General features: G+C 36.1%; 1 protein-coding gene across 4 annotated transcripts in view; it reads left to right on the forward strand.

The window, feature by feature from the left end:
• Nucleotides 1–751: 751 nt before the first annotated feature.
• CPEB4 (cytoplasmic polyadenylation element binding protein 4) overlaps nucleotides 752–19,953 on the forward strand; it is a gene marked incomplete at both ends in the record, with an annotated part of 61,431 nt that continues 42,229 nt past the window's right edge. For all 4 annotated transcript variants that reach the window (XM_080699566.1, XM_080699567.1, XM_080699568.1 and 1 more), the window contains 2 exons: nucleotides 752–1,876; nucleotides 19,674–19,755. In XM_080699566.1, coding sequence (XP_080555692.1) covers nucleotides 752–1,876; nucleotides 19,674–19,755 — 1,207 coding nt within the window. The remainder of the gene's footprint in view (nucleotides 1,877–19,673; nucleotides 19,756–19,953) is intronic.

Raw genomic sequence — 19,953 nt, forward strand, 5'->3', positions numbered from 1 at the left:
ACTCGGAGCCTCAGGAACAGCCCCGGAGGCCCAGACTGCGCCCTGCGAAAGAGCAGAAACAGGACCAGGAACAGCAGAAACCTCCCTGCAATCATCTTTCCATTAGTCAGTGCTGATTTCCTCTCCGCAACCAGGAATTCAACCCCCGCCCCAGATAACCTAATATAATCTATCTATATATAAATATATATAATATATAATGTTCTTAAATTATTCCTGATTTTTTTAACCAAGCTGCCAAGAAAAGAAGAACGTATTCTCCCCTTAGCCCTATTCTAATTTTTATGTGAGTGAATCTAAACTGCTGAGGAAGACCATATGTGATTGTTAAATTATATATATATCTATATATTTTTACTCCGCGCAATGCTTATTCTTCTACATCCATAGATGCTTGAGAAGCTGTGTTTTTGTCATTCATGTACATTTTCCTTTGGAAAAAGAAAGCGCCTATTTTACTAACCAAAGACTTGATTTTTACCCTCTTTGTTTTTATCCCCTCCTAGAAATAAGCCCAATTGGATTCATGTCAATGTTTTAAGAGGTTTTTTTTTCTTAGTTTTTTTTTCTTTCAGAGAGAGACCAGAATTCCAAATCAGAGCTACTTAGGGTGATAAGCTGCAATCTTTGAGCTAGCTATAAATAAGACATTTCAAGCAAGCAAACAACTTAAATTGGGGTAGAGAAAAAAAAGGCGTGAGACATCAAGTTGTCATTTTTTATTGTGAGATTCTGATCCTAAAAATAATAAATGGGGGATTACGGGTTTGGAGTCCTAGTGCAAAGCAATACTGGGAATAAATCTGCTTTTCCAGTCCGATTCCATCCACATCTGCAGCCTCCACACCATCACCAAAATGCCACCCCCAGCCCTGCTGCTTTTATAAATAATAACACAGCTGCCAATGGCAGCAGTGCTGGGTCAGCTTGGCTCTTTCCTGCTCCAGCTACCCATAACATTCAGGATGAGATCTTGGGGTCAGAAAAAGCAAAAAGTCAGCAACAAGAACAGCAAGACCCTTTAGAAAAGCAGCAGCTCTCCCCGAGTCCAGGTCAGGAAGCTGGAATACTGCCTGAAAACGAAAAGGCAAAATCTGAAGAAAATCAAGGGGACAATTCTTCGGAAAACAGCAATGGGAAGGAGAAAATACGAATCGAATCACCAGTTTTGACAGGGTTTGATTACCAAGAAGCCACGGGGCTAGGTACTTCTACCCAACCCTTGACGTCCAGTGCATCCTCTCTTACTGGCTTCAGTAACTGGTCAGCAGCGATAGCGCCTTCTTCCTCTACAATAATCAACGAAGATGCAAGTTTCTTTCACCAGGGAGGGGTCCCTGCTGCTTCGGCTAATAACGGTGCTCTGTTGTTCCAAAATTTCCCCCATCATGTCAGCCCTGGCTTTGGAGGCAGCTTCTCGCCTCAGATCGGGCCTCTCTCGCAGCACCACCCTCATCACCCTCATTTCCAGCATCATCACAGCCAGCATCAGCAGCAGAGGAGGTCTCCTGCCAGTCCCCACCCCCCTCCCTTCACACACAGAAATGCTGCTTTTAACCAGCTGCCTCATTTGGCGAATAATCTTAACAAACCCCCCTCTCCATGGAGCAGTTACCAGAGTCCCTCTCCAACCCCATCTTCTTCCTGGAGCCCGGGAGGTGGTGGATATGGTGGCTGGGGAGGTTCCCAAGGCCGAGATCACCGCAGAGGCCTGAATGGTGGAATAACACCCCTGAACTCCATCTCACCTTTGAAGAAAAATTTTGCAAGCAATCATATTCAGCTCCAGAAGTATGCTCGCCCCACCTCTGCCTTTGCTCCTAAATCCTGGATGGAAGATAGCTTGAACAGAGCTGACAATATTTTTCCTTTTCCGGTAAGATTTTGTTCTGTTACTAGCCTAAGATGAATAAGAAAATAGCACAGTGCTGTATCTGTTGAACTAAAGAGTTTGAATTGTCCATATTCACATCAGAGCTCTTCTTAGAAAATGAATCCTTTTCATTTTCAGATTTTATTTTAGCAAGAGAAGAGTGTAATTTGGAACAAAATGTTCAGCTATTTTAGAACAAAACATTCAGCTGATACTTTGGCAGTTTTCTAATTGTAGCCGTAATCTTTCCATGGATAATTATGAATTCCAAGGAGCTAGTGACGTCATGATTATTAAGTATAATACCTTTCTTGCCTGACAAGAGAATCAGGATCAGTTTTCCCTACTTATTTAGATGAGAACAAATAAGTATATGTAAATATATTTAATTGTGGAAACTAATGACTGTTTTCTGCATATATGAAGTAACTATGTAAAATAATTCATTTGTTTGAACACCTTAAGGTAGCGATTCACAGAAAGTCAAGTACTGAATTGCAGTTTTCTTGTTGGGTTACATTTTAAGCCTGGGACCTTGGCAATATGAACAGTTTGACTTGATCAATTTAGCAATTCCTCTCAGACCTCTGCAAATTTTGCTCTGGCGTGTGTCAGTTAGGACTATTGGTGAGAAAGAAATGATCCAAAATGTTTTCTTAATCACCATTTTTTATTTTATTTATTTTTTGCAGTGCTCAGGATTAACCTCAGGGCCTTGAGCAGGCTAACTGGTTCTTTTGAATCCTATGAAACTGTTGACCTCAGAATAGCTCTTTTGTGTGATGCTTTTCACCCATTTGTTTATTTTCCAGTGTTAACACTGGGGGTGTAGATAAACCATTCCTAAACATAGTTACAAGCAAAGATCACTTGTCTTTTTTTTACCAATATATCTTTTTTTCTGGCAAATGAACCAGTGTTAGATGTTTTTGAACTAATGAGCAACCAGTTTAGTTGATAGAAACAAGATAAAAAAGTATCTTATCATGAGTCGAGCATCACTAAATTTGTGTATTTTGGGAGCATTATTTGTTAGAAAAGGCAGTGAGATAATATTGAATTGGTTCTCACAATAACCCCACAGGATAAATTCTATTATTATTCCCATTTTACAGATGAGGAAATTCACACAGCTAGTAAGAGTATGAATGCTAGGCTAAAAAACCAAGAATTAAAAATATGTATACATGCATGTGTACACACACACACATACAGCTAGAGGGTTATTTTAGAAATATTTTTGCAAGGGTTAAAACTGATTAAAATTAGTTGTAATATCTCCAGATATGATGTATGCACAAGCAGGATTATCTGTTTTAGTAATTTGTTTAGCAGGAGAGGAAGTTTGCCAAGAAAACCCTATGCCATTCCAAGGAATTAAATATCTGTTTCTTCCTCCACTGATTCAGGTGCTTTGTATCAGGAGCTATTTGGTTAAGTTTAGTTTTAGATTTTAAAAGTTCCGTTTCTGCTTATCAAAAAGCTGCTGGCATTTGCTTTCTATAAGCATTTTTATTTAAATCGAAGAGCTATGATCAACTTTTAGTTGTCAGATAAATGGCTATTTAAGACACTGATGACCCTATGGGATTTATTTTTCAAAAATTGCTTTTGATATTCCTTTGAACATAAGTTTAAAAAGAATTTAATGCAAAAGTAACTTTATGATTATTTATTGCTAATTTAAAAATCTAAGATGGTATTCTATACATTTTAACTAGATTAAATTTGGCTCAATTTAATCTACTTTTCTTTTTCATTTTGCTTCTATACAATGACAGGATGAATTTATGTGAACTCATGATCTGTCTCCCACACACAGTTTATTGACTTATGATAAAGGTTTGCTTTGGGAAAAATGGAAAGCTCAGAAAACGAATAATCATATATGTACATTAATAGTTTTTCCTGCAAGGCTAATGGAGTATATTTAACATATGAAATCTTTTTGATCATGTAGTTTCTTTGGAGATTAAACTGACTTATGAATAAATAGACTAAGATTGATGCTAAAAGATATTATTAGAGCTGAGTATGGTGATGCATGCCTGTAATCCCAATTCTTGGAAGGCTGAGACAGGAGGATCATACGTTCACGGCTAGCCTCAGCTACTTAATGAGGTCCTCCACAACTTAGTGAGCCCTGTTTCAAAATCAAGAATAAAAAATAGGGCTGGGGATACAGATCAGAGTAAATGCCTCTGGGTTCAATTCCCAGTACCCCCCACCCCCAAGATATTGTTAGAAGCCAAATCTTTACTTGTTTATAACGTTGAGAGTGGAAAAGAGTGGTCAATATACCTGGCTTAGATATAGTAGGATAGAATTAAAAAGTAAATTGCTGATTTCTGCTCCCATCACCACAGTTTTTAAGGAGTGTGTGTGTGTGTGTGTGTGTGTGTGTGTGTGTGTGTGTGTGACAGAGAGAGAGAATAAGAGAGAGAAAGAAGAGAGGAAGAGAGAAAGGGCGAGAGAGAGCAAGAGCGAGCACGCACAAGCAGTGGGGTGACTTGAAAGTTACAAGAGAAATAAGCAATTTGAAAAAAATCTCAGTAAAAAACTGACCACTGTAATGCTTACTTAAATGAATGCATTCTTGTGTATTTTTTTAAACAATAATTCTTTTGAATTAGTTTTTGGCAAAAAGTACCCTTTAGAGTTTATATGAATTACTGGGGTAAATTTGATATGAAAAGACCAGAAAGAATACTTATTTGACCAGGAATGCAACACGCCTAGGTAGTCTTGGCACTATCACTATCAGCATTTGGGTATCTCAGTTTCTTCATGAAGTGCGGGGAGTGAGTTCTTTATAATTCTGAAGCACCCTGCTGTGAAATAGTAAAGTGCCTTAAATATAATTAATTCTCTTCTTTCTAAACACTTCTGTCTTATTTAGATTTACAACTTAAGCATCATTAACTTTAAAAAAGGAAGCTTATAGATATTAGCAATTCAATTTCAATTGCTACTAAAAAGAATTCTCGGGGTGTTATGGCGGTATCTTGACATATATACCACAGAAATTGAATGTTAGAATTTATGTGGTTACATTATGATATTAGTATTCAGTTAAAAGGTAGCATGGAATTGTGTTTTACTAGAAGAAATAATTTACCTGAAATGTAATTGTTATTAGTGTTTAATTAGAAATGGACCAGAATGGTTTCTACATTTGTTTACTGCAGGCTTGGGTACATATATGGAGTTAAAATGATAGGATTTCAGATGGCATGCCTTAAATCCTGTTTTTTGACATAGTAGACTAATATGCATTTAGTGATAGCTAATGTGCCTGCTATTATCGAAGTGTTTTACATATGTAAACACATTTAATACATTCAACAATCCTATGAGGTAGAAATTATTATTCATACATAAAATTTATCTTTTAACTATTACACTATAGTGCCTCTTCAAATAATCACAACACAGGTAGAGTTGAGGGGTGAGGAGAATGCCTCCCAGAAGCTTGTAAGATGAAAGGAAAAATTTTACATTGATACATAATGATTAAAAGCTGATTGTAAGCTGAGCCAAGTCCCAGCTACTCAGGAAACTGAGGCCTAGGATTGCTTGAGCCTGGGCAACAAAGGAGATCCTGTCTTTTAATATAAACAAACAAACAAACAAAAACTGATTGTACAGTTTTGAAAGTGAGAAATAACAGGATTTATTTGCTTATCAAGTTTAAATGTTAAACTTGATAACGTTCAAGTGAATACTTTTGTTTTTAATGTTGAGTAGTTACTGAATATCAGGTACTGGCCTAGGCGCTTTCACATATGTTATTTTACTTTCCATATAGGATTTCTCAGCCCTTTGACTTTTGGTTTTATGCTTCTGATTTCAAAATGAAGAAACAAGGCCCATATTCATGTGACTACAGACATGATTTGATCCTTGCATTAAGAGAAAAACTTCTACCTGCCCTGCTAAACACATCCTGGAATTCTCATGTCCAAACTAAATAATATATCGGGACACTTGCCAATAATTATGTCTGATACAACACTTCCTTGGAGGAATGCCTACATCTCCCCTCACTGCAAAGTAGAGAATTGCCTAGTATATTGCTGATACCCTATTATCTACAGCTTAATTATTTTCTACTGCCATTAGCTAGGAACAAGGAATTACACACACACACACACACACACACACACACACACACACACACACACACACCTGTATATAAAAATTGTCCTAAAACTAAATTAATAGAAAAATACCATAGGACTTTACTTAGAGCCCCTCTTCCATTTGCTTTTACTTCAGATACAAGCACCACAGATTTGTTTTGCCATCTTAACCAGGCAAATAATTCTTGTTACTTTTATAACTTTCTTAGTATTGTCAGTATATGGCTTTAAAAATTATGCTGTATCTTCTGTTTGTAAATAAGGTTATTGCAATGCTTCAGTTTTCTGAAAGACATGGTGAATTATTAGAATTGTCTGAACATGTAACTTCATTCCATTTTATTTTTTCTTTATATTATCCCAAGAGGGATTTTTTTTTTAAATTTTGCATAAGAAACATTGCCTTTGACTTAGGAGAAGAGAAATCAATTTTTAAACTGTAAAATATGGATTGGATGGTTTCAGCTCTGGAAGAACTGAGATAGTGAAGAAACTTTGGGAAAAGCCTACCAGATACAATTGCCTTCCTCTTTGTAGAAGGTCCTCTAATTAGATATGTTTTCTGATGAAGTTGAAATAATTTTATTGTAAAGTATTTCTATTGTATTTGTCTTCAGAGAAGCCACTGACTATGAGCAACACACATTGCTCCAACATCTTTCAGGAAAGCCTAGGGAATATGGTTATTGCTAACTGGAACTAGAAAGATGCTACTTAGTTTGTGAGGCTAAGGTTTAGAGAGTAATCCTTGTTAGTATTAATAAAAAGAAATGTAAAAGTAGTCTTAAACTAACATATGCCTAGGTTTGAAATTTTACAGTTAGTCTAACTTCATTTTCCATATGACTCCTGTTTTGCTAGAAGGAAAATACTCTTGAAGATCTCTTACTTTTTAAAGCAGTGTATTGTACCTATTATTTTTTTTTATCACAGATAAAATAATGCGAATAATATGTTTTTTCTTTAAGACAGGAAAACTATACTGTGAGCATTCATTTAAAATATGGCTCCCAAATATTGAGAAAACCATGAAATTAAATGCAAATGGGTTCCTATATAAAGTTTTGAACAGTTCTTAAATTATGCTTTCATTTTCAGAGTACTCCTTTTGAGTCAGCTATAGATGCAACCCAGGACAGATAAATCACTTAGCATAATTATAAATTCTGTTGAAGTTTTATAATTGTGTATTTATTTAAACTTTCATTGGCATTGGTGGCCAGTGTATTTCAGTATTTTGAAGGAAGGATTATATTTATAGTTGTTTTATTAAGAACTTTAGAACATTTATTGCATTTATATACATTAAAGGAGACCATGTTTTTAAAAAGTGATGACTTTTTGGTAGGAAGTAGGAATTAGTGCCATAGATTTGAATTTGGTATAGTTTTATCTTTATTCTGAAATTAAGTTTTGTTTTTGTAATATCTTAATTAACTCTGGGAACACATTTATTGAATACCTGCTATGTTATGGACGAGGCATAGGATTCTCATAAGAATGGTTTGATAATATATTTTATAATGTATTTCTGACCTACAAATACATTAGTGCTAATCCTTGAGTGAAACGGAATTGAATATATATGTTTTCTCTTAAACATTATAAACAAATTATCAACTAGCCTAATAGTTTCATTTCATTCATGATTAAACTTTAAGTTAACAGGTTCAAATGTAGGTATAACAAAAACAATATACAATAGGTAAATATGACCATTGATAAGATATTTGGAGATTTCCAAAAATATTTAGAAATTTGCAGATATACACTTGTAAAAGCTACCTTGAACACTTGTATACAACATGTGCATGTTTATATTCTGTGACAGAATAGTAACACAAAAAGTAAACTTTATGGGTAGCAGAATTCAAGTCCATTAAATATCAAAGAAAAACTATCAGTTATATATAGATCCTGTTTGTGTTTATAGACTGAATTAACAAAATTTAAAGCCTTAAAGTATACAAGTACTTGACATATAAGGATATTTTGGTTGGTCAGTTTCAATTTGCTGAATAGTTATAGATATATCTCAGTCATTTTTATAGATCTAAACTGTGGTTAGTACCTCAGTATTATATATTTTAAAGACATTTATATTTAAAATATTATGTACTATTTAAAAATAACAATTATTCCAGATATTTCTGAAGAATTCATCTAATCAGTAGGTTCCTGATACTAGTCAGTAAAATAGCTACTGTCATTTTACTGCCCATGAGACCTTAAAAAGACACCTCAATATAAGAACATTACTACTCAGAAAACCATCCTAATTTTCTAGTGGAAATCAGATCTGAATCAAATATGGTTCTGCTATTTACTAGCTCTGTGACTTGGGCTAAGCTACTCTACCTTTCTGATCTTTCATTTTCTCATTTCTTTTGTCTGATCTTTTTGAGGATAAAAGTTGTATCTAATATTTGGCTTCTAGAAGATTATGTTAAAACAAACCATCCGGTAGAAATATTAACTCAAAGTGTTGTGGATAGCAATATCTTTAATTGTGAAAATCAGTGAATAAAATATGGGATAATTTGCTTAATTTTAAAACAAAATGACTATTTAACAAATAGTGGGACTCAGGCTAGATAATACTCATTTTCTTGAACATTGTTGACAAATATGATGACTGGTGATTTCTCTACTTCCTTTTGATAAGTGCTTTCCACCTTGTCTCTTTTTTATTATGGAAAAAAATTGAAATATATTTAATAGTAGGCAATAGTATAGCAGCTCCCATGTACATGTCACCTAGCTTCAACAATTATCAGCTCCTGGAAAAAAACTTTCATCCCTATCTTCAGCACTCTCCCCTTTCATATTATCTTGAAGCACTTCCCAGACACAGTATCTTTTCATCTGTAAGTATTTCACAGTTGTCAAAAAGATAAGTCTTTAAATCAAAACAAAATAAGACAAAACTTAAAATATATCTTTCAAGGTTTTTTTTTTTTTTTAAAGAAAGCTATGAAACAAGGCCTACATTTTTAGCCTGTTTTACTTATCAACTTGGTGCTAATATCCTAGACTATTGGCCTCATCCTCTTCTTCTGGATCATCAAAAAAGGAAAAAAAAAAAAAAAAGGAGAAGGAAAAAAAAGAGAGAAAAGAAAAAAAAGAACCCAAATATCTGCTAGTGACCAGAATTTTGGAGACATCTTGTACTGTGGTCCTCTTTATCTTAACCTTCTTCTAGGATCAAGCTTTTGTGGACTTGTGGGCAAAATGGAAGAGTAATGAGAGAACAGGACAGGATTGAGCTTTTGGGGATGTGTTTTATCTTGAGAGGAATGTAGAGGTTTGAGGTCTTCTGTAGGCTTTTAGACCATATCAAATCTTTCATTTGATTGATGCTTTTGCTGGACCATGGCTGGGAACACTTAACCAACGCAGCATGGTCCTCATCCTGAAGAGCACAGTCTGGTGATCTTTGTTTTATTTATTTATTTATTTATATTTATTTTTATTTATTTATTTATTTATTTTTGCTGGAGGTTTGAGGAGTGCCTTTACCCCAGAGCTAAGGGTGTGGGTTGAAACTTGTGAAGACCAAGAAAGGCAGAGTCTGGTCATAAGCTGTTTTTTTGAGGTTGTTGTCAAGTCTCACAAAGAGATGTCAAGGGTTACAGGACAGGAGCTTCAGGTTAAAGGGAAAGAATGTGCATTTGGGTGGAGCATTTCCCCTGGGCCCTGGCCAGACGTAGCGGACATGAAGAGGAGGAACCTGGACAGCCAATCAGGCTCTTCATGGGTCTTTATGACTTCATCCCTCAGGGCTGAGTTTTAGTACTATTTACTTTCCTTAAACCAGTGGCCTCATCCTGAATAGCTTATAAGGTAGGAAAAATGTTCTGTAATATTTTGGGGTTTTCACAGGTTTGGACTTAAAATTATTTCCATGAAAACAGGCTATAGAAAATAATGTTGAATAGCTTAATTATCCTGATATATCTCATACCTAATTTGAAGTGTGAATTTCAGGCTTTTTTTTTTTTTTTTTTTTTGCGGGTTTGGGATGGAACCCAGGGGCATTTGACCCCCGAGATACACCCCCTACCCTATTTTTTTTTTTTATTCTTTATTTTGAAACCAGGTCTCACTGAGTTGCAGAGGGCCTCACTAAGTAGCTGAGGCTGTCCACGAACTGTGATCCTCCGTTCTCAGCCTCCCGAATGCTGGGATTACAAGCATGTGGCACCACGCCCAGCCAGGCTCTTTTTTTTTATTAAACCATAGAAGAGGTAGAGGGAGTGTTTATTGAAGGGGTCTACAGCCTGCCAGGTATTGTGCACAGGCTGTCATACAACTATTTATTTGCTGCTCACCACAGTTTTGTAAGGGAGGTCTTATAATATTGTGGACAAAATCAAGGTGCTGTAATGCTATAGAATCAACACTACTTACCTAGTAAGTGATTGATTTTGACTCAGATATTATAGTAGAGTTTAATTCTTTCTACCGTGAAAGGTAAAAATGAACAAATAAGAAGGAGGAGGGGTCTGTTGATCCAGGAACTGACTAATCAAGCTTAGAATGCTAGTTTGATTTTTTTAAAAATATAAATAAGTGATGATAAGAATTACTTATTAAGGATTTCTGATGCTCGAAATGAGTTTGGTTTATTTAGTGGAGGAGGAATAAAAGAAAAATTTCCTAAAAGGTTTTCTGGAGAAATCTTGACTCATCAGTTCACGTGGAACCAAGTGGAGCTGTTGATTGAGTCAGGCTATTGAAGACATTTATTCCTTTAGTCTGAGTTTATAATTCTGTTAGGGAACTTTTGATAGTGTAAGACTCTGCCCTTACTGAATAGGTCATGATGAGAAAGCACTGAGAGATATGACTGCTATTAAATGTGCTTCCTTCCACTTCAAGTAATTATCTTTTTTATTTCAACCTCTGACCCTTGTTGTCTGTATTCAAGCCATGTACATAGAATTATTTTTTAAATTTTTTAAATTTTTTAATTTTTTTTTTCCTGTCTGGGAATGGAACTCAAGGGCATTCGACCTCCGAGCTACACCCCCGCCCTATTTTTTATTCTTTATTTTGAAACCGGGTCTCACTGAGTTGCAGAGGGCCTCACTAAGTAGCTGAGGCTGTCCGCGAACCGCGATCCTCTGGTCTCAGCCTCCCAAATGTTGGGATTACAAGCATGCGCCACCGCACCCGGCTCATGTAAATAGAATTAAAGATTTCATACCTTGCAGATGTCAGTGGTGAAAATTCTAGGTCATGATAAGGCTCATTTAAATGCGCGCTTTTTTTAGCTTCTGCTCTGAAGTCAGACTCTGCTACTAACTATGTGACTGTGAGAGCAGTTAGTCAACTTCACGTAGCTTCATTTCCCTAAACTGAGGATAACAGTAGGGACTTCACATGATGGTTGTGAGGAGCTGATGAATGCAGAAGACACATAATTCATGTAAGGTGCACAACACAGGCATGGGAAGAGCATGGGAACTTCTTTCTATACAGATGGTGATAGACTCACAGCTTGCTACACATTTGCTACAATCTGTGGGATGGAGATGAGTGAAGCTCTCAGTTTAGTGGGGAAATAGACCTGAGCCAGCTTGTCCATATCCTATGTTCAAGTGCTAAGGGGACATGCAGAAAATGGGTTTGCTGCCTGCACAGGGACGTGAGGGTCATTTAAGTGGGATCCTGAAAGTTGACCAGGAGGTCCACTCTTGATGACTTGTGTGCTTAAATATTATTTAATCCAAAAAGAATATTTACATTTTTTAAAATCTTGGATTAAAACCCCCATCCTTACCTTTGATTAATTTTGGGCTCTACTGGCATCTCAGACTTCCTATTTATTTTGGCAGCTGAATGCTGGCATAGAATTCCTTTTAAACCAAAATATTTTTCTTTCCCTTCTTCACCAGGGAAAGTGTAAGCCAGAAAGAAACTTCCATAGCCTGAAACAGATTCATAGCAGTATGTGAAGTGGTCATAGTAATGTGTATTTTCACATGAAGAAAATTAGTAAAGGGGGTAGATGAATTTTAGCTTTGGCTTTTAATAATTGGGTTCTATTAAATTAATTTTATTTTGTTTTAGACTCAGTCTGATAATGCCCAAAACACACTAACTCAAGTTTACAAAAAGAATCAATAATTGAGTGGTGGTGATGATGGTGGATGTAGCATGGGATGTATTTGGATGAGAAAATTTAGGCTGAGGACAGTTACTACCTCTGAGCATGAAACTTATCTGTCAGCCTCCCAACATCCAGCACATAAAAATGAAACCTGATGGGTTATATAGCCCTCTTCTCTAACAAAAGTAAAAATAGTTTTCCATAGCATAGGATCTTTGAGAAGAATTTACTTTGTGGCTCTCTAATCATGAAATATTGATAGACATATAAATTTTCTCTTTGATAACAGATTTTTAAAGAAAATCCACAGATATTTAATAGTAAATATTAATATTTCTACTTATTAAAATCTGAAATCATCTTTAAAAGTATCAGTTCTATAAAGGCAAACCAACAGGGACCAGAATATACTATGTAGTTTTCTTATTATATGACTTGGTAAATGGGAGGAATCTCAATAAATGAGTAATTAGCATATCCTTTATTTAGATTGTTTTTGAATACATATAGCTTAAAGGACATTTGATCAACAATTTTGAAAGGGAGGGGAGACAGATATACCATTAGTAAATACCTAAAGACAGATGTTCTATATAGTTGAATGAAAAAAGAGCCATACACCTATGATATCATGTATTTAGATGCCAAAGATAATTTAGAGTGAAAGTGTATGTGCCAGATTTGTATTTAATTTGTTTTTTATGGTAGACTACTCACCTCTCCAGGCTTTTTCTCAAAGACCAACTCCTGAATTGTTGAAATTGAACTCAGTTGTAATCTTTTTCTAAGGTATGTACCCGTAGAGCTTAAAAAGAGAGCTTTATTTGAGTTTTGAGAACAAAGCCCTACTCTTCATAAGCAAACCCTAAAATGGTTCCTGTGGAATATACACAGCTAGCCAGTCAGGATTTAAACTACAAATCCTACTCCAAGTATCTAAGGAAGGTAACCAGTTGTATGGAACTGCTTAACTTGATGGTTCTTAAAGTGTGTTCCCTGGCATCACTTGGAAACTTGTCAGAAATATGAGTTCTTGGACTCTACCCAGATATATTGAGTGAGAAACTGTAGGGATTGACAAGACCTCCAGGTGATTCTGATGGATTCTCAAGTATAAAAATATTGTCTTAGATCATAATCTGATCTTAAAAAGAAATTGCAGCCTTACATGATGGCATATGCTTGTAATTCCAGTACTTGAGAGGCTGAGACAGGAGGATTGCAGGTTCATGGCCAGCCTCAGCTACTTAATGAGGCCCTCTGCAACTTAGTGAGACCCTGTTTCAAAATAAATAGGGCTGGAGGTGTAACTCTGGGTTCAATCCCCAGTACCGCCAATAAAAGAAGAAAGAAAGAAAGAAAGAAAGAAAGAAAGAAAGAAAGAAAGAAAGAAAGAAAGAAAGAAATTGCTATGGCCAGGTATAGTAGCACATGCCTGTAATCTCAGGGACTTGAGAGGCTGAGGAAGGAGAATTGCCAATTCAGGGCCAACCTGCTCAACCTAGTGACATTCTGTTTCAGAATAAAAAATAAAATAAATTACATCACCACAGATGGTTATTTTGGCTTGTGGAAAAATTGCAATTCAGTTATTTTTCCTGATAATGACAGTTCAGGTTCACGTGCTTCTCATGGCTACCTCTGGAATGTCATGAAAAGCCTGTCATCTGCTGTGCACTGATAGAGGTCTTACTATTTTGCCACAGCAGGCAGGATTTTTTCTGTTTTATTAAAAGGACAGGCCTTGCCTTTTGAAATACTTTGGTTTTGTCAGAAGCTTATTTTTTAAATCAATTCTGATTTCCATAGTGGTACTGTATTGTTTTCCCTTTAAAAATTGTCCTGTGAAGTATTGATGACATAAACTGAAACCACCTAGTTACTGATATGGAACTCAGTGTATTCAATATGACAAGATTAACCAAACAAAATGAGGTCTAAGCACTGTAATAAAATGCGCTTTGTTGATCCTTGAAAATAATTGATGTTCTTTTATTTTCATGCATGATTATTAAGTTCACATGTTCTAGAGTCAGAAAGTCTTGGCTCAGAGTCTACCTCCTCTACTTACCTGACATTGTTACTGTTATCTAGTCACTGCAAGGTTTAATTTCTTCATCTTTGAAATGGGACACTGAACATCCTCACTCATACAGGGCTTCTGTGAGGAGTAAGTGAGACTGTGCATGTAAGCCCTAAGTTTGCTGCTGGTATTACTATTACTGTTACTACCACCTCTACTCCTGTGGTTAGCAGTGATAACTTAGGGATGCTTTTGTAATAGATCTCTAATTTGTGTGCTACATCTGTCATTCTAGAGAGAAGGAAGGCAAGGTTTCTCCTCTTCTGGTTTCCATGTCTTGCTCATTCTTGCCTTTATTAAGTAGTACTTGAGTTGCTACTGTTTGTCCAGCTATTCACGCCTCAGAGCCCTTAAAGCAGAGGGCCTCCTCTATTCAAATGTGTGTCCTTTAACTGCCAGGACTTTCACCTTACCTAAGGAGCCATCATAGGTTTTGGAGCAGGACCTGGGGTTGAATCTCCCTTGTGTTTCTAAATTCTGCAGTAATCTGTTTGTGCAGTAAACTAAATTTTCTTAATCTCAGCATTTATTATTAACATGAGAATAATTCAATCTGATTAGGAGATTTGAGGGTTAATTAAGACAGTATTAATAAAGTACCAAGAATAATGTAAGGTACCTAGTAGATACTGAATAAAGGAAAATTCTGTTTTTCTATTTTTTCCCCTTTCTGTTGCCAAGAGAAACTGGCAAAGGTAGGTTTAAGCAAATAGAGTTGTTGGAGCTTTTTGTTTTGTAAGAGTCTTCAATATTTTATCCGAAATCCAGATACTTTACTCCTTTTTCCTCCAACAAATTGTTTCAGTAATTTTAAGAAAAGCCTTTGTTATTTTGCATTATGTATAACATAATGAAAATGCATTAACTGACTGTCCTATAAGTGAGCTGGGAGTGTAACTCAGTGGTTGAGTGCCTGCTTATTATGTGTGAGGCCCTGGGTTTGATCTCCTGGCTCCAAGAAAAAAAAAAGGAAAGACTGAAGGTCTATTTTCTTACTCATCTATCCTTGACCCTTGCCTTTTTGTGGACAAAAGGTGGTAAACTTTGATTAGTCATTCCCAGTCACATTTTTGGACACTACCATAATTGTTATTATAATTTATAAACTATCCATTTTAGAAGAGCGCAGACATTTTTGGATATTGGAAAGCTAAAATACAAAAATGGGCTGGCTGTGTGGCTCACTGGTGGAGTGATTTGATACCTAGTGCTATGAAAGAAAGGAAAGAAAAGAAAGGAAGAAAGAAAGAAAGGAAGGAAGGAAAAGAAGGGGCATTTGGAGATTGGTAGCTAGGAAAGAAAGATTAGCAATCTAATCAAACATGTTCCTTTAAGGATTGGCAAGAGGTTCTAGAGGATGAGCATGCCCAGCAGAGATGAAGCTTTACCTCATCATTACCCTGATTTGTGCGGATGCTCATCTTTTGGTCTCCAGTTCTATCAAGAAGAACTGTCACTTAACAAATTGTTTATTTTACAGTTAGTTTACTTTCTGAGGAATGGATCTTAGAAAATAGATTAGTAATTATATTTGATCAAATTAGCAATCCAAAGAGGCAAAATTGAAGAATGAAACATGGAAAATCAAAGCACTTTCATTCCCTTGATTTAACTCTTTGTTGTATAGGAAAACTGGCACTGCTTATGCTGCTCTTATATGTTGGGTTTCTGTGTGTCTCTATCCCTCTACCTACTTGTTAAGCACAGACACAGTTTAGGGCTTTTAAAAAAATTATTGTATGTTGAAAATAAAATCAGTGAAGGATTAAATCAAGAATGATAAACTTTGGACCCTCTCTGAGAACAAAATATTTACTTGACAAACTATTTGGCTTTTGAAGTTCTTGAATGACCAAAACTTCATAAATAAAATATTATACAAATGTAGTTTATAATAAGTGTAATTCCTAATAAGGTTGGATTGTGGAGAAGAATACATATTAGACATGGTAAGAATGTAGTACTTGTGCTATCAGGCTTTATCCTTTGCATTTAATACAATCACTAGTAATCTGTTGCAGTACTGTTTTCTTCTAAATCCATGTAGAGCCTGAGAATCCTTAACACATTGCATCTGAGAGTCAGTACCACTTGATCCAAGTTTGTATTTACGTGTTATAATTAAATCATAGTAAAGGAAAAAGGTTAAAGGTATTTTATTTCAATCTCATACAACATTACTAAAAGTTGAACATTTTATTTAGCATTTTAATTTTATGTACTTTATCATTTAGAAGTAGGTGGTTATTAAATTTAGGTAAAGTGTTCTGTGTTTCAGGCAATATAATTGGGGGGGGGGCTATGAAATGATTTGCTTAACTCCAGTACCCCGTTTAGAAACTTAAAGGGTTTCTTGACTTAATGGAACGAGCTCTTATAAAAGAAACCAAACAAAAGCTGTGTTATATTCCTTATCAACTGTTCTCTTTAGTGTTCTTCATTCAATGATTGGCAAAATGAAAGTTCCAGAAATTCACAAGGTTGCATACTGTTTTAGTTGAGTGAAAAAGAATAATAGACTGAGTTCTTCCTCCTATCCCCATTATTTATTCTGGCAAAAGAAAACAAATGGCTCTATAGTGGGAAAGGGGAAATATATAAACAAACCTTAAAATAAGGAAGTAGAATAAACATTTTCTACATTTAAAAATTACTTGAGAAATGCATTCACTCATCGATTTAGTAGAGATTTGTGTACTTTCTATCTAAAGGGATCTACTAGAGACACAGCAGTGTAGAAATGTGGGATGGTCCTTCATGTCACGGCACACATAGAAAATGATAATACTTAATCAAAGGTCATCTGCCAGGAAATTCCAGCTACCTCAGGCCTTGGCGGCCAGTTCTGGGGACTGAGGCAGTGACTGTCTTGGCACATCCTCATCTGTTAGAGGTAGACACTCTGGGAACATTTGATGTAAGTTGAAGCTCAGAGTCAGAGTACACAGGCAAGCGAAGGGTAACCGGCAACCAGGAAGGCCGGCCAGCCTCCCGGACAGGTGTGCGCTGGAGATCAATTAGGGCAGGGTTCCAGACTACAAAAAAGAACACAAATCTAGCTCCCAAAGAATAAGATAATACAATTTTGTGTTAACTTCTTAAGCTCAATTTATGCCTCAAAGCCACTTCACTTCCAAAAGGAAATACATTGAGGATTTTTTTTTTTTTTTTTACTTAATTTAGTGCTTGACATGAATATAAAAACAGAACAGTCTCTCCCTTTCAGACTAATCCTCAGAATTCTGGTTCTGGTTACATATCCTCCTGCTTTCCTCTGGACCTCATTGAAGAGAAGAAAGAGGAGAAAGAAAGACTCAGAAAGGAAAGATGGGAGAGGTTCTGGAGTGAGTCACATCACTGCAGAGCAGAAAAGCATGTTAAGGCACCTGCCTCCACCCTCATCCCACCACACCTTAGCCCTCTTGCCCCCAGGAGGAAAGCCTGCAGTACTCTCTTACCTCTAACATTGGATTCTATACAAATAGAACCGCACTGGACTCCTCAAGCCACAGAGATAAAAGTTTGTACGATAAAACAGTTCCTTCAGTGAACATTACTGATGATCCATCTACATAGATAGATCGGGGATTAGGAGTGGTCCTAGTTTTCGGGAAGCATAATAACCATGCAGGATGTGAAGTGTTACAGAAATGCAAAGGAGAAATGGCAGGCTGATAAAAACAATGCTCTCTAGTGGAGGATACTCTATCAGCTCAAAGCTTCAAGACATCAGCAAGGAAAGTAGAAAAGTGAGGTCCCAACAATTTAAAGAATAAGATTAGGAGCCAATTTTTTTTTAAGAAGCCCAAACTTCTAAGTTAAAAAGTAATATTGGAGGCTGTAACTCAGTGGTAGAGTATACTTAATATGCCTAAGGCCTGGAGTTTATTCCACACTACAACAAATTTAAAAATAAAATGTAATGTAAGAGAAAATATAACTGAAGAGGTTCCCGATACCTCCATGCAGTTTCTCTGGAAGCTCTTACTTGATATTCTTGCAGTGGCCTCTGTGTGGGGGTCAGAAGCATGCAATACTGCTTCCTCTCAGAGTTTTATTTTATTTTGTTTTCATCTCCTACTTTTAACATATCAAGAGCTAAACTTTAATTTTAGTGGTCTTAATACTCTTCATCCTGAGTAGTTGGGATGTTGTATATTTTGGGATTTCTCACCCACTCCTGACCCTTGGTTAAGCCATGGTTTAGGTTGGTAACATTCTACACACCCATTATTTCACATACCTCTAGTGGCAGAAAAATCAAGACTAACTTTTTGAAAGGTGAGGTGGTAAGAAGAATTGAGGTGGGTTTTGGTTTTCTCATTCAAATACTAACTCTGACCAGTGTCTTCCTCTTCTTGACTTATCAGAAGCAAGGACTTGGCTATTTGGAGACCTAGCACCTTGCTGTGTCAGGGAGTGGAGAAGGATAGCACACGCTTCAGCAGTTCTGCCTTGTCTTGTTCTCCCTGAGGAAGCTTTGTCATAGTAATGGGAGTTGAGCCTGTTTCATTATTTCAGATTTAGTTTTATATTGTGGGAGGGAGCATCTACCAAAATTACTTTTTAGAAGTGTGTGTGTGTGTGTGTGTGTGTGTGTGTGTGTGTGTAGGTGTGTGTATTAGGGAGAATTTTGCCTACTTTCCATATGGGTTATTAGTTTTAAGAATTCTTAGAGAGGAAGATCACAGGTTCTCAGCCAGCCTCAGCTACTTAATGAGGTCCTCCACAACTTAGTGAGACCCTGTTTCAAAAATAAAAGAATAAAAAATTGAGCAGGGAGTGTAGCTTGGAGGTAGAATGCCTCTAGGTTCCATCCCCAGTACCACGGGGGTGGTGGTGGGGGAAATCTTAGGGTAAGTCATTACTGTTCAGGATGGCCTTGGTAATAGTGTTAGATGAATCAATCATTTTCTTTTTTTCATTAAGGATATAGTTTGTCTTTTTATGGTTGTGATATTTATTTTGAAAAAACTTGACCACTTAGCAGTCTAACAGACATTTGATGACTATATCAAACCTTGGCTTGTAAGAAAATATGGCTCTTCTGAGTAGCACACATAGGTGCCAATTTAGAAGATAAGGACTGGAACAAGCTTGGAAAGCTTTGCTCCATTTTGCAGTTTTAAGTGGTGGAGAAGCAAAGTTTATTTTTAACATTTATTTCATGTTCTAAAGTAATATGAAGATTAGTTTTAATGGTGAATGCTTTATGAATAACAGTGGTGCTTTTTTGGAAGTCATTGTTAGAAATGAAATAACTTTCTACCTAGCACTGTGTACTTTTGTGGTTTTTGATGTTTTGAATGTTGGTAATAACATTTAGTAATAATGTACCTGACACAGAGAGGGAGTAAATTTGCTACTTTCTGATCTATGTCCCATCAGATGCAACTTATTTTCTGCTTTTATATGGAAATACTATCTCTAAAAGTGGTTTGTGGCTGTTTGGGTTTACAGGACCGCCCCAGGACATTTGACATGCATTCACTGGAGAGTTCACTCATTGACATAATGAGAGCTGAAAACGATTCCATTAAAGGTAAGTTGAGAAATGTACTATACTATTTTAGTGAATAGTTGAAAAGTATACACAACCACTTAATCTGATGAGCAATACGGCAATTATTATGGAGTCATATTTTATATCTAGTAAATTCCATAAATCTTACACATGAACTTTTTGTTAAAGAATCAAATATATCTGATGGATACCTATAGTAGACTTATCATGATAGCA

The sequence above is a fragment of the Muscardinus avellanarius genome (genome assembly GCF_963383645.1).
Source record: "Muscardinus avellanarius genome assembly, chromosome: 7".
NCBI classification, from domain to species: domain Eukaryota; kingdom Metazoa; phylum Chordata; class Mammalia; order Rodentia; family Gliridae; genus Muscardinus; species Muscardinus avellanarius.